We start from the raw sequence: 14892 nt of genomic DNA, 5'->3' as shown, positions 1-14892 counted from the left end.
AGAAATCCAAACCAAAACACAAGCAAACCAACCAACAGATACTCTAAAGCCAAAACAAACCACACCAACAAAAAATTATGTAATATATTTTTTGGAGCCCCAGATGTTACTTGAAGGTTGCCGGTAGCATATGGCTTAATTTCCTGGTTAAAGCAGGGTAAACTACAACTTCTACTGTGGCCAGACTGAACCAGAGAAAGGGCTTTTATGTATGCAGGTATTGGCTGTAAGTCAGGATCACCAACCTATTCAACTGTAGCTTCTGCTTTGAGATGTGTTGATCAGTAAAAAGACACCTGGGCACTTTTTAATTCCATCTGATTCGAAAAGAAAGTTTAGCTGGTCATAAGTTTGTGGACTTTGCATCTTGGTTATCACAAAATTAATGGTCCGAGGCAATGAAGGTTTCCGACATCATGTGGAAAATATGCATCTTCCCCTAAAGACTGCCTATTCACCTGTTCTCTGCCTGACTCAGGACAGACATCAAGTATTTGGGAAGCTTTAAATCAGACAATATTTCCTGCTGCTACCCAAGCTACTCCAAGCTAAGGACTTCCACCTCTGGGAGCATCTTGCAAGGAAAAGTCACTGTTAGGAGAAAAAAGCCACACCACAAAAACTACTTCAAAATCTGTATCAGTCATTCTGATTTTTTACAATTGTGCTAAAACACACACTTAAGTTAAGAAAGTTCTTTTTGTTGTCATGAAATACAAAACGTTCAATATTTAGGTTCAAGTCTACAGTAGAATATTTTTTGGCCAACTTTTTATCCCAAGATAAACTTAGCTATTTAAAATCGTAGAAAGCAGAGGCTTAAGTGATAAATATGTGTAAGATAGTCCATTAATTAAGTTGAACTACTTAATTTTTCCTATACAATAGTTTAAACAGGCCATTTTATCAAATGCCTGGCTTGTTAAAATGATTTAGAATTTAAATATAAAACAGAAGAATGCTAATCCTTAATACAGAATATAACAAATTATCCAACATTGAGGTTAGATATCTGACATTGTATTTACGTATATTTTCTTTCATCTTCTAAAATGGGAAGTCCAGTGGTAGCTGTCCATTTTACTCGTCATTCCAGTTTCAATTTCCATTTCAGAAGATGCAAATAGAACTTACTAAAATACTTTTTTTTCTTTTCCTCACTTTTCTGACCTTCCATGCAGCATTCCTTGTCATAAGAATATTTACACATTTACATTTTACAATAATGGATGTTGTATCTGAAATATTAATTATCCAAAGCAAAGTTAAATGCCAATTCCAACCAAAAATGTCCTTATATTTGTTGCATTGCATTTGCAAAAGAGTTAGGAAAGAGCCCTGGTTGACAGAGTTAAGTTCCTTGCCCAAAAAAGGTGTTTGTTTTTTTTCAATTTAACACAGTTAATTAAGTAACCAATATTAACTGCAAATTAGCTTTAATTTTTTAATATGAAAAAATCAAAGATCCCATACAAACCAAATTCATGGAATATTGTCTTTAGTATTTAATATTTTTGAAGTAGCCATAGCATTTTTATATAGAAAGTGAGAGCAGGTCTTTTGAAGAGAACTGGGATTTAAAAATGCGAATGGGGAAAAAGCATGAGGGGAGGATAAATTAGAATCTGGTATGCTATGTACTACTTACCTTCAAAAGTCAAATAAAACTTTCCTCTGTCAAACCAAACGAGGGAAGGCTGTTCATTCTCTGTATGGCCAGGAGTTGAAGCGGGATGGGAAAGGTTAAGGAGAGGGAGAGAGAAGGACACAGTATGAGTTACAGAGCAGGTCATTAATCTCACTAGGGGGGGAGGGCAGAGGCACTGCATGCCGTTAGCATGCAGGAAAAAGGGAGGGCTGGCAATCTATTATTATTATTATTTTGTTTTCAGTTCTGGAAACAGAAAGCAAAAGCAAAGCTATGGAGGCCTAAAGGGATGGGCACGTGTTGCTGGTAGCTTGGTACTCGGTGCTGGTGCGCATGGAGAAGAAGTCTTCCTGGCCATGCAGGGGCGTCAGCATATTTTAACTGCACTAGTTTGGCCAAACTGTCATTCAGCAATTGCTGTATTTATTTCATCTTCAATGTCATCCCCTTCTATGTTTTCAAAAAGATAAACTCGGAGTTATAGGTTATATAAAACTTAGCTGAGGTTTTCAATGACAACAGCATTGCATATCAATTGAAAGTTCGTGGAAGATGTCATATATCTTCCATCCCCTCCCCTGGAATCACCTTAGGCATCCAGACACAAAACACCCTTTACCTACATACCAAAGAAAAGACAAGATTACTAACGGTGCTCTACTATATTTTTAATTAAAAAGCCATCACTGGACACGTAATTCTGAGCAGTTAAATTATTCCTCCTTTTGTAAATTCACAAAGCAATTGCATCTCACCTTTTTTGAACCTTTTCACTGAGAAACTGTCATGCAACCTGCTGCTTTATAAAATGTTCACTTAAAAAACATTTCAGTGGCATGAGTTCCACGATGAACAGTAAATAGACGGTGCATCTGATCGGCATTGGACACTCATGAGGTGAGGAGCATGTCCATGAAGTTTAGCATTCAGATGGCATAATGGCTTGGATTTTTAAAGTCTAGCTATCTAGAGATCACTCGGCTAGCACCATACCTGCAGGCGTTTCACAGCGCCTTTCAAACGAGGGCAGTTTGTCATAAAAAACATCATCTTCTGACACTACGAACCAAAGAAATATAAAGGAATGGAAAACAAAAACACAAATACAAATCTCAAATGAAATCAAGCAACACACTTTACTGATCGAAACACAGGAATGATTTTAATGGAAAAAGGAAACAAAACCTAAGACACTGAGATGATGGAAAGAGTATAAAAAAGTGATGTGCTTATTGCATGATGAGCCTAGGAGAAGAAATGGAAATCTAAAAAATGCCAGATTTTAGCATCTGTGAATTCACTGAAGTCAGCTCCATGGAAGAAATCACACCCCCACATTTTCAGGGAGTTGTTGAAAGCACTATCATTAATAATTGACTCGTGCAGGTGTATTTCACTCAGACACAATTCTCAAGTGGCTGGACATATATCCATCAACAGAACCTCTGGGCAGAGCGCTGACAACTCAATGGGATCACCCAGCATGCACCTTCCTCCCCATGGGGAAAGAGAAAGCTTTTAATGAGACCATAAAAATGCAACAGTGTGAATCTGAGGTCCCTGAATGAAGTATCCCATTTCAACTTCATCAATATCCAAATTCAATTTGCCTTGTACCTGTACTTGGTAGTTATGGATTGTTAATTTTGAACAGCATTATTGTAATTCCATCTTTGGCTATGGTATCAGGCATGGCCAAATGTCTTTGTAAACTGGTCACAACAGTTGCTCTGAATCCCAACCGTTCTGGATCTCTGTACACGGTCTCCCTCCTCACCAATAAACAAATGTAGACAATTGAAGTTTTATTCTATGTGATTTAGATCAATCAATGCCACACGTCTGAAGGGTATTATTGTAACTTTAATAGAAAATTGAATAAATTCTGTACAAAGACCGGTAAGGGAGAAACTTCCCTAGAACGTAGAGAAGTAAGATAAGGAAATGGATGAGGGTAGTAAAATTATTTCAAAAACTATGCTTCTTGGAAAATATTCTACTAGCTTGCCTCCTTAGACTTAGTGAATAAGGCAGGGAAACTATTTCTTTGTCAATTCTTAAGGCTCTAGGATAGCACCTGTCAATCAGTTTTTAATATATATGTGGCTTCCTTGGTGGCTAGAATAAGCGAATGCAACTCCTATAATATCTGTAGGAGAGGAACAAGAACTGGCCCTAAGAAGGATACCCCATAATATCTCCAGAAAATAGGACACAAAAAAGTTACATTGGCAGTAACTGAATGTAACAGTGCCTTTTCATACCTGTTAGTGGGGAATGGTGGAGAATATTCCTTTCTTTTGAAGAACTAATTTTCTGTTTACAATCTCCTTAAAATGAGGAGCCTCCAATACTGCCATTTGTTCTTTGAGCAGAAGTTACAAAAGAATGGTTCATAAGGGTTGAACAGCATGGCTATCATTTTTTATTGTGGTTGTGGACATTGAGCGCTTAGAAGAAAACATACTAAATAAATCAGAGAACTTAAAAAATGAGTGGTTGCATAGCTCTGTGCTTAATTTAAATAAGGGCAACACTCAAATCAAGTACAGAAGAAAAATTTCCTTAAGAGCTAACCATGGAAATTGCCTCAGATTGATCTGAGATGGGGAAGTCAGTACTGGAGGCAGGCTTTTCCAAAAAAATAAATAAATAAAAGGCAGAAGGAAAAAAATACTAAAGTGTGAGAATTTAAACTTGGGCTCAAGAATATCCACCTCCAAAGGTCTTTCTTTTTGTTCAGAATAATTGATGTTAATACAGATATATTTTTTAAAAAGCTTATCTAAGTCAGAATTGCCACCCAGCTTACAGAGACAAAGACTTGGAGGAAATATTTTAAGTTTTAATTGCTACGGTTAATATTCCTGTACTGAATACAAATCACTTTTGCTCAAAGATCTACACCAAAGGAAGCATCAAAGTCCATCTGATGCTTCCTTTGGTGCCCGTAAATGATTACCTTTCATTCATTACAGATTCCTGGGATGTTAAAGATGTAATTTAAAAATGCATAATTAACAGTGAAGGAATATAATTCATAGTGAATTTAACAATGAAGAAAAATTGTCTTCATGGTGGTCTTTTTGCATTGGGGTACCAAAGGAAGGTTTTGCAAACATCGAAAAAAATGACTGTCACCGATAGAAATAAGAAACAAATAATAAATTGGATATATACAATTAGAGATAACTCCCTGTTTATCTCTATCTCTAAATGTCTAGGAATTTGTTTCTTACAATAGAATAACTTTAAACACTTTCTTTATTCACATAATATTAATAGGATTCTTCCCCCCAAATCAAATAGTGAAGGTCCTGTGAGCTTTGTTCAGTACAAAAGGAGTTTATTGTATTTCATTGATTCTACTATGTGTATTTTTTAACCTCTCTGGAATTGGGATGGGTCTTAAAATCAATACGATAAGAAAGTATTGCACCTTACCTCAACTGGCAGCTTTCTCCGCCCTTTCTCAGTCATATAGAAAATAATAGTGCATCTTCTAATTGAAGGTAACTTAAATTCAGTGGCATACATTTGCAAAGGGACTCTTCATTATTTGAATGTGACAATGCACAGAAAGTCCTGTTTTCAGTTGTGGCATCAGATTTACTACTTTATAATCACAGGTCTCATGAAAAAGATTTTACGCCCAAAGTCTGGCAGGAGCGAAGTCTTATTTGAATTGTTGTGTAGGAAGATCAGACATGCTCTTAAAAATTTAATCCTTGAATTATATTAAACTTTGTAATAAGCAAGTACAAATAATAAGTATCCAGTTTCTGCCACACATGTCCCAATTTTGGCACAAGTGTCACAGGAAACGTCAGAAAAGTATCTTGGTGGAGGGAGGGAAATATTGAGTCATCGATGTCAGGAATTTGCTGCTGAAATTCTATCTCCCCCAAGCCATCTGATTACATTAAGTTGATGTTCCAAGGCAGTCATGAACAGTCAGCACCTTAGTGCTGAACAGCCAAAGCACATCCTCTCCAAAAAGAGATAAACAACGCTACACAAGGTGCTGCTGGGCGGTCATTGACAATGTATTTACTTCAGAGAGAAACGGCTGTCAGGTGACCCACAGCAGCAGGAAATAAAGAACAAGAGAGTGAGGAAGATGAAAACCAAACAAAAATAACAGACCCAAACAGATAAAATCAGAATGCTCCTCAGCAATGAAGCAATGTGACCAGCCTCTCAGGTGGCTTTTTTCTCTTCTTAGCCCCTCTGTGGTTCATCTTAAAAGAATGCATACTAGCTGTGTTAAGAATCAGAGTCACTGGCCAGGATTTGAGATTTCTGCAGCAGGGAGCATGAGAACACATGGTACAAAACATGGCCACAGGTCAAATGCTCTGTGTGTGCAGTTTTCTCTATGAATCTCAACGAGTTGAAGGAATAGGTTAGATGGTCATCTGAGGTCACTTGAGGTCTGCTTTCTGAGTGACAGTTTATTATCCTTACTTTCCTCTCTGAACCACCAGGAAAATCACAGAGAGTGAGTGGAACAAATGACCTTGAGGAAAAAACAACAGAAAAACAACAGAGCAGGAGTGGGGGAAATGGCTGTAGCAATCAAGAGTATTAAAGACAGTTCAAAAATAAGGTTGGAAGTTACAGAAAAAACAAAACAAAACAGCAACAACAACAAAACCCAGAGAGAAACTAGCTAATAGGCATCTAAAATTAGAGAGCCCTGAGTTGCCCCAGCTGATGATGCAGATAAAGAATAGACATGGTTATATAAATGATGTTAAATATCTGTCTGTTAACGAATCAGATGAAATTGGATAGCTGGCTATATTTTCACCAAATTTGAAGAATTCTTTGGGGCTGATCTGATTAAAAATGTAGAGCACATGATATGGTCGAAATTCTCTTTGGAGGCCTAAGAGGCACACCTTAACTTATTTCCCTGGGAAAAGAGGGATTTCTTCTCCAGAAGAGCTTCAGGCTTTGATCAAATTACTCCTCACGTGGGCAACTCTGTAGTGTGCTCTTTTTTGGCAAGTAGCAGCAGGAATTTATTTAGCTTTGGTTAATGATTCTCCCAAGCAATGCAGCATGAGCCAGCTGGTTTATAATATGGGAGACTTGGAGGGCATTCAGACAATAAAGGAAGACAATGGGAAAAAATGGAATGGGAAAGCCCAGGTCAGAGATACCATGCAAACACGAGAGAGGCAGCAGGAGCTATGGAAGGTGGGTAAAGAGGTGTAGACATAGACCGGCCTTGGGAAGAGGGAAGACGCTCCAGGCAAGAAGAGGCATTTAAACCTGGGAAAACCATCCAGCTGAGCAGCCATTCTCAACTCTTCACTTTCATCACACCATAAGGAAAGAGGCACAAAGGCATTTACTGAAAATGCCAGCAATGACTTATTTCTTGGGGAAAATTGACCGCACATCACTGAAAAGCACTACAAAAAATGTCGAAAAGTTTTCTCACGTCCCACAGTGCCCATGTTTATACCATCTGTCAACATAAGGAGAACCAAAGTGATGAAGAAATGAAAGCTTCAAGAAAATAAAAGTTCTAAATTTTGTGATTTCTGATGGGTTACACGGTTGGAATTTAAAAAAAACATTCCCCCCTCAATGGAGACTATTTTCATTATAAGAAATAATATCTAAATTATAGGATCTTATTTGACTATTTCTTCTTTACTTTTATGAATAGCTCTGCATGGAAATAGCATAAGAGAATTCCTGCAAAACACAGGTGTTCACATTCTTTTATTTGCTTATTTGCTTACTTAAAGCACTTTGCCTTCTTTGCTGAGAAGGTGCTTTTAAAAGAAGAGTCAGATGATAGTAGCAAAACACACAGCAAAACAATTTTGATCAGAAACATAGGGCGTTAGGGTTTTCAGATCATAAATAATAGCCAGTCAAAACCACAAACAGATTAGAAGAGAGGAGATCATTTTTACCAACTGTCGGGGTGGTAGCTGCACTCAAGGAATTGGTGGACGATATTGAAGAAGTGCTCTCAGCCCGGGCTAGGGGTGCTATCGGAGGAGGGCTGGAAGAATGGATGGGAGGGCTGAAAGGTCGGGGCTGCAGGGAGAAGAAAAGAAATGGAAAGTTAGATTCACAGGTCTGCCCTCCATATTTTTAGTGTCTCCCGGCCCCAGATATGACAACTCAGGTTCTTAAAAGAGAACAGGTGGCACCATTTTTACACTGAAATTGATTATATCTGTACAGGAGCTTGTGGATGGAGCTAGAGGAACCATCAACCGTGATGCGCTACACTCAACAGGAACATCACATTTAGAGAAGCTGAGGTCTGGGGTGTGGTCGGTGATGTTTCAGGAGGATGGCCTCTTATGCCCCCAGGGACTAAGCAAGTACCATAATGTGAGAGCTTATACCCATTGAACGATATTTGAATACAGAATACTGTCCTGTGCCAGCTAAACCAGATCTCAGGGACATCACCAGTCTGTGACTCCTGTGTGCAGATACCAAAGACATTTCCCTCTGCCAGAAGTCTCTTAATTGTTCACACAGAATGTTTCCCACCCCTCAGCCTTAAAACATGATGCAGGAAACGTCCAGAAAAAACTCATTGGGTCATACCACCCTCCTTTATATTCACATAGTGTGCCTACCACCAGTAACTTCTCTGTAGACTGGGGACAGAAATCAGGACTTGCCCTCCCTTGGAATCTTCCAAAATCAGATAAATATGGTGAAAGGAAACACCTCCCGTTCTAAAGGATTTAGCACAATTGAGCATTATTATCTTAATTTTCATCAAACTCACTGTAGAAGAACTAAGGGCCCCAGGATCCTATTCCTACTATTTTCGACCTTGGCTTGAAAGATGGTAGAGATTTGAGGGCAACTGAAATGTACATTCTGATGGCAGTGACTGTCTTTCAGATGTCACCTGTCAGGGCCATTTGTTCAAGCACTGTAAGTAAGACTTAGACCTGAAGTTGAGATGACCCGCGTTCAGGCACTTGGACTCCTGTTTGTCATTCCCACTGGATGTTTCTGAGCAGGCCAGGGCAGAAGGGGACATACCACATCTCCGACTCCAGGCTTCCCTGGAGGTAGCTTTGGCCGAGATGGAGGCCGGGGAGGAGGTGGAGGTGGGGTCGTGGTGCTGCAAGGAACCAAGGGGGTGGCTGGCCGAGCAGGGGATGATGCACCTGAAAAACAAGCTGGTGTTAAAAACGGCTAGGAACGCAGGTGGCCAGAAGTGCTGTCATCACTGGATCCCGCCTTCCCCATTCCCCGACACAGTGTCAATCACAGCCATTTTTTTCACCTCAGCAGTTAGTACAGTCAACTCTGTAGCACATGGGGTTTAGGTTTTTTTTTTTTTCAATAAAGAAAAAAAATCACTCAGTTGAACTATGGTTGATGGCAGAAGCTGAAGCTCGTTGCCTTTTGTTGTCATGTGACACCCAGTGAAAGGTAAATCCTTTTATTACTCCCTGTGACAGAAAATATATTCTTAAGGCTCTTTTGGCTGGGTGGGTGGGTATCCTTCATTTTGACCATGGTACACACCAAACTTATGATAAATTCTCTTGATTTTTGCATATTCAGAATTTATTTATGTCCAAGATGAAAATGGAGGTTAGAACTTGAAAAAAAAAGATTTTTCACGTTATATGTATATATACATATATATAAATATGTGTATATGTATATAAATATTTATATATATAAAACACAGAAGAGAAGTATCCTTCTTACTGTGCTTCAAGATATGAGTGCTAACTTCGCAAGCGTAAGCAAACACTTGATGGTAAGCAAAGGACAAAATATAAGAAAGTAAATTAGATGTTACGTGCACACTTTGTGTGTAGAATCTTAACAGAAACACATTGAATTTAGAGGATTTTATTTTTCAAAGGAGGCTGCGTAGGAATCTGTCTGTGTAGAGGTTGCCTGCAATGATTTTTGTGATGATTTTTAAAAGAGCCTCCTGGATTTACTTTTCTGGCTGTCAATGACAAGCATGTGAAACACAGAGGACACACAGAGGTTGGCATGCACGCTGTTGAGCACACCAGAGAGGTCTCTAGACTCAGGGGTCTGCCTGTCTTCAGTCATCTGTCCGGGATACACGGGTAAACTACTCGGCTAACAACCTTAAGAAAGTCAAATCAATATTCCAAACTGTTCTTGTTCAGTCAGAGAAGTTCCAACTACTTCTGAGGTATTTTTCACTTTGCTTAGAAGCATAGGTATCAAATCACTCCAAGAAAAGTCTAAGAAATTGTGACCCAGGAAAATATCTGTCCCCACCTAGCCTCCCCTCCAACATGCCACAAAACTCTGTTCTCTGGAGAATCCTAGACCAGCACCTCCATGTCCAGATTTTCAGATTCTCAAGGAGCTTTGGAGTTGAGCAGCAAAACCCATCACCTCAGCATCTGCTCCCATCTTAGGCGTGCCCTGGAGGTGAAAATCTTGCTCCTTTGTTTAAACAATTTGAAATGTTGAGTGCGGTGTGTTTCTCTGTGTTGTTTATTCTAAGTGTAGTTTCATTGGTGCGAAACCCTACTAATTATTACCACCCATCCCTACCGATACCTCCTCTCCACCACTACCAACTTTTTATTGTCTACTCACTTTTTATTTTATTGGGCCAGTATCTATGCTAGGCATTTTGCATGCATTATCTTATTTTATCCCCACAAAAAGCTTTGGAGGAAGGTACTTCTACTATCTCAGTGGAAAGTAAAGCTCAGAGATATTCAGTAACTTGCTCAAGGTCACGTAGCTCAAATGGTCAATGTAACTACAAAGCCTGAGCTTTTAAATACAGTGTCTTGTAGCTTTAGGTGGACCTTAGCCCCATATTTTGCACAAAGGTCTTCTTTTTGCATGGACAGACTGCATACTTTTCTCTCAATATAAATACTCTTAGACTTTGGCTAACCTTCTCTGAATAAAAGAATAAGGTATATTTTGACAGGTCCCACTACAAAGTTTTCTTTATACCCAGGATGTTTTCAGAAAACAGAAGTGACAGCAAAGAGATGGGAAATAAATCTTTACACAGCAAAGTCTTTGTCAGGAAGTTTTATGGAACTTTTTTGAGGGTTCTATTTTGCTGGAAAACCATGCTATAGGAGTGGGTCAAAATGTCTATCCATGGGTCTATTTCCAAGAAATAGTCTTCTGAGTCAATCTCAGGAAAAGGTCAGCTGCTTATCCTTTACTTACAAGTTCTAGAAGGGAAATTTAAAAATCCAGTTTCAGTAATACTTGGAAAACCAGTAAGGAGTTGTCATCGAGGCATTGTGGAATATTGAAAAAACTGATGAAAAGTCGGATGACCTGAGTTCTGGCCCTGCCCACCTCTTATCAGCTGTGGGATCTTGACTTCTCTGATTCTCAACTTCCTGTTTTAAAAAATAAGACATGTTTCTACTTTGCAAAGGGGTTGTAACAATTGGAATGGAAAATGCTTATTAAAGTATTTACTAAACTATAAAATACTACACAAATGAAAGGCAGTTGATGTTGATGATGGTAAAGGTTGTTTTTTGATACAGGTACAACTAAAAGCAAGGAAAAAAGTGCCTAGTTAACTGGTTTCCTTTTCCTTTCGGGGCACTTTTTCTTTACTGTTTTACTCACTTTTTCTTTACTGAATTGATTTCATTGATTCATTGTGCAGTTAGAAGACACCAAGGGAGTGTTTAAGAAGCAAAACCTGCTTGACAGAACCCACACATTCAGCAGAGAGCAGTCAGGGCCTAAGGAGTATTTCACAACTGTACTAAGGCTTCACACGATTTTGTGACATTACACAATTATTTTGTATTGCAAGAATATAGAGGGTTATTATTTGTACATCTATATCCTCATTCTTCTATCTTCAATTATACTTTCATTTTCCCTTCAAGCAGTGTTTATTCCCAAGAACAATGCTGGAAAATAACTGGACAACATTGTTTAACTTTAAAAATCACATGTACATCATTTGAGTTTTGTGAGTTCAAAAAAGTTGGCAACCATTGACGTGCTCTCAATCCATCTGCCGCTCTCAACCTGGAGTTCCATCATAGCTTTGGTATGAGAACCGCATAAGGATGACTTCAACTTTCATCTCTCTTTTCGTGTGTGTGCTCGTGGGTGGGGGAGGGGAGTGGGGGGGGGAGAAGTGGTAAATCGAATCCAACAGACCTGAGGTCAGACAGATACTGGCTTTGCTATTTATTGCTTTGTAACGGTGGCAAGTCCTATCTTTCAGTGTCCGTTTCCTTATCTGTAAAATGAGGCTAATACATCACAATGTTGTGGAGGAGAATCAAATGAATTAAAATATATGCACTTCGAAATATATAAAGAATCAGTCTTTCCCAACTTGTGTTCCTTAGGACACAATTATACCATTGCTTTGAAGAAAGTATTAAATATATGTGGGAATGGTTTCACACTGAGTTTCTTTTTTGGTGACCAGCACATTAAAAGCCCTAAAACAATACTGTCCAACAGAGCTTTCTGCAATGATGAAAATGTTCTGGAACAAGTGTTGTCCAATAAGATAGCCATTAGCCACATGTGACCACTGAGCACTGAATTGTGCCTACTGCATCTAAATAACTGAGTTTTAATTTTAATTAATTACCATTAAGATTAAAATAGCCCCATGTGCCTAGTGGCTTCCATATTGGACATGTAGTTAGGAAATATATTTGTTTAATTCAACCCCAGGTAGCTCAAAGTTATTTGCTTATGGGGGGTTGTATGTGTGTGTCTGTTTGTGTTTAACATGCTTTAATATTGCTTTAGTTTCCCCAGTCGGGAAATGTTGCACTGAACGTTCTATCTTTATGGACACCTCTCTTTCCCTGGCCTCCAAACTTGCTGCAGGCCAAGAAAACACTTTCCCTGTTCCATCCCCTGGGCACACACAGCCCACATAGGAGAAGACATAGCCTTTGCCAAGAATCAGTGTCTGCATTCCAATAAACCAATGTGCTGGCCAAACTATGTATTTTAAACTTTTGCCATAAGGAAATTAAAGTTCTTGGAGCAAATTCTTAACTTCCAACTTTTTCAATAGCAGGTAACTCTTCTGATTCACGAGGCCTGAGTACTGTCTAAACTTGGTCAGTGGCAGTCATCTCGGTGTGAATGAAATTTTTAAAGTAGGCATAATGGTATCTAATTAAATATAGTTTGAGATATACAAGAAGAGTTATTCCCATCAGGTTAAGTTTTAAGAAGCAGGTAGTGATAAGCATTAGGAATCTTTAAAACATGAGGCCGTATCCTATTGTTTTAATCCTAAATTTACATTTCTGCCAGTCTGTGTATATTTCATCAATAAAATATTAACGAGCAAATAAACTGGGACTTAATTAAGGAGATAATGGTGCACAGTTTTATTTATTCATGAGCTTCATTGGCCCAGTTCAGTCTTCTACTTAGAAATTCAATCCTTTAATACCAGCAAAGTATAGTTTTTTTCCAGCTCAGTTATTAAGAATTGATAGTCTTTACTGGTAACATTTTAAAGTAATTTTAAATAAGAATATGGAAACTAAACATTTAAACAACAAAACTCCCAAGGATTCTAGAAAGAAAGCTAGAGCTTCTCTTGTCACTCATTAGCTCAGTGGTCAATTCAATCAAACAAGCATCTCCCAGAGCCTTGTGGAAGGTGCTGGAGGAGCTGGGTGAGTAACAAAGCTCCCCTCCCCCGACCAAAGGTGTTTACTTTGAGGAGAGCATAGTGGCCGGGCCACTGGAGAGAAGGCATTATTCCTTGAAAAGTTCTTTCAGAAGACTCAGAGTCTGGCCCAGGAAAGAGAGTCCCATCCAAGGCAATGGAAACATGCCCCTCTTTGACAGAGGACAACCAGCTTCTTTGGGGTTGAGGTCTGAACTGAAGGTTTTACCTAGGGGCCCTTTATTATCTTTGCAGTTAAGTAAGACCCCCAAAGACCTAAAAAAGCAATAGAGGGTGGAAGTGAGGCTCTAACCCTCCAGAATTATAGAAAGGAACACAGCGGTGTAGGTTTGGAAAGAAGACTTTTGGTGATCTTGATGACACTGTGCAGTACAGGTGTGTGTCAGTCTCAAATAAGTTTGGGATATTTTGTCACTAAACCTTACAAGAATGCCTGGAGGGCATAGTGGTTGAGAACACAGGCTTGAGATCAGAGAGACCCGAGGATGAATCCCAAGTCTACCACCTGCAGCTGTGTAAACTTGGGCAAATTACTAAACATCCAAGAGCCTTGGTTTTTCTATCTGTAAAATGGGGGAAATAAGAGTATTCACCTCATGGGGTTGTTGTAAGGATGAAATGATGTGCATAAAGTTCTTGGCATGAAGCCAGGACAAGAAACTATAGCTGTTGCCCTTATTGGCAAAATAATGGCTCTCAGAGGTCCTATAGTAAAGAAGCCTGCCGATTTTGTTTTAACATAGTTTCGCAAACTTAAATTTTAGTACTGCATTCTTTTCCCTTTCTGGTGGAGGAAGGGCACACCTAATGATATAAAACACTGATTTTGTGTGCAGTACAGGTGACTCTCCAGTCTTCTCCTTGATCGGCTTGGATGCTCTCACTTTAAAGCACAGAGCAGTTTGCAAACCAGAGCAAGCACTGAAAGATACTCCATTGAAAGCGGAAGCATTGATGACTATTAGAATAGAGACAAACGCCTTTCCTTTCTGTCTCTTACTAGATCTAAATAACTTAAACTTGGTCGCCTCTTTCAAAGCAAATAAAAAACAAATAGTCCTTGACACCCCTGCAAAGGAACCTAAACCAAACCCACAGGAACAGTTGGGAAGGCACTGGAGGATCTTGTCAGACAAACATGAGCACCAGTGGAATGAATAATACAGAAGATGCATTAGAAAAACCTTGGTCTTTCTTGGATATGCTTGGTAGTTCCCATCCTTTCATAATTAGAGAGCACAAAATGAAGCTTCGAATAAGGGAAACCAAAAAATCAGATTCAATGTCAACATGTGCATTTAGAATCCCAAAATGTACATTTCTGATAAACTGCTCCATCACCTGTCACTATACTTAGAGTTGACCTCATAGGCTGGTGAGCATGTCAAATGATGACATCAGAGAGCAGTTTGTTTCAGTGGCAGCTTGATTAGGCTGGGGGTGCAATAAGGCAGCCTCTTTTTTGCTGTCCTCTAAAATCTCCTTTTCAAACCTTACTTCTTTTTCTCTGAAGTCATTAGAGGAGTCAACATAGTTCTCCCACAATAAGGAAAATAAACAAAAAAAA

The 14892-nt window shown here is 38.9% G+C and overlaps 1 protein-coding gene across 22 annotated transcripts in view; it reads right to left on the bottom strand.

The window, feature by feature from the left end:
- Nucleotides 1-14892, bottom strand: part of SGIP1 (SH3GL interacting endocytic adaptor 1) — a 211608-nt gene that overhangs the window by 46637 nt on the left and 150079 nt on the right. For 8 of the 22 annotated variants that reach the window (XM_036874959.1, XM_036875052.1, XM_036874977.1 and 5 more), the window contains 3 exons: nucleotides 8687-8814; nucleotides 7585-7711; nucleotides 1649-1708 (listed from right to left, as the gene is read on the bottom strand). In XM_036874959.1, coding sequence (XP_036730854.1) covers nucleotides 1649-1708; nucleotides 7585-7711; nucleotides 8687-8814 — 315 coding nt within the window. Of the gene's footprint in view, nucleotides 1-1648; nucleotides 1709-2641; nucleotides 2708-7584; nucleotides 7712-8686; nucleotides 8815-14892 lie in introns of all 22 variants that reach the window. The other 14 variants (XM_036875044.1, XM_036874948.1, XM_036874985.1 and 11 more) reach the window with 3 other exon arrangements.

This window comes from Balaenoptera musculus, chromosome 1, assembly GCF_009873245.2.
Source record: "Balaenoptera musculus isolate JJ_BM4_2016_0621 chromosome 1, mBalMus1.pri.v3, whole genome shotgun sequence".
Taxonomy (NCBI): domain Eukaryota; kingdom Metazoa; phylum Chordata; class Mammalia; order Artiodactyla; family Balaenopteridae; genus Balaenoptera; species Balaenoptera musculus.
This window is presented reverse-complemented; position numbering and strand designations above follow the sequence as displayed.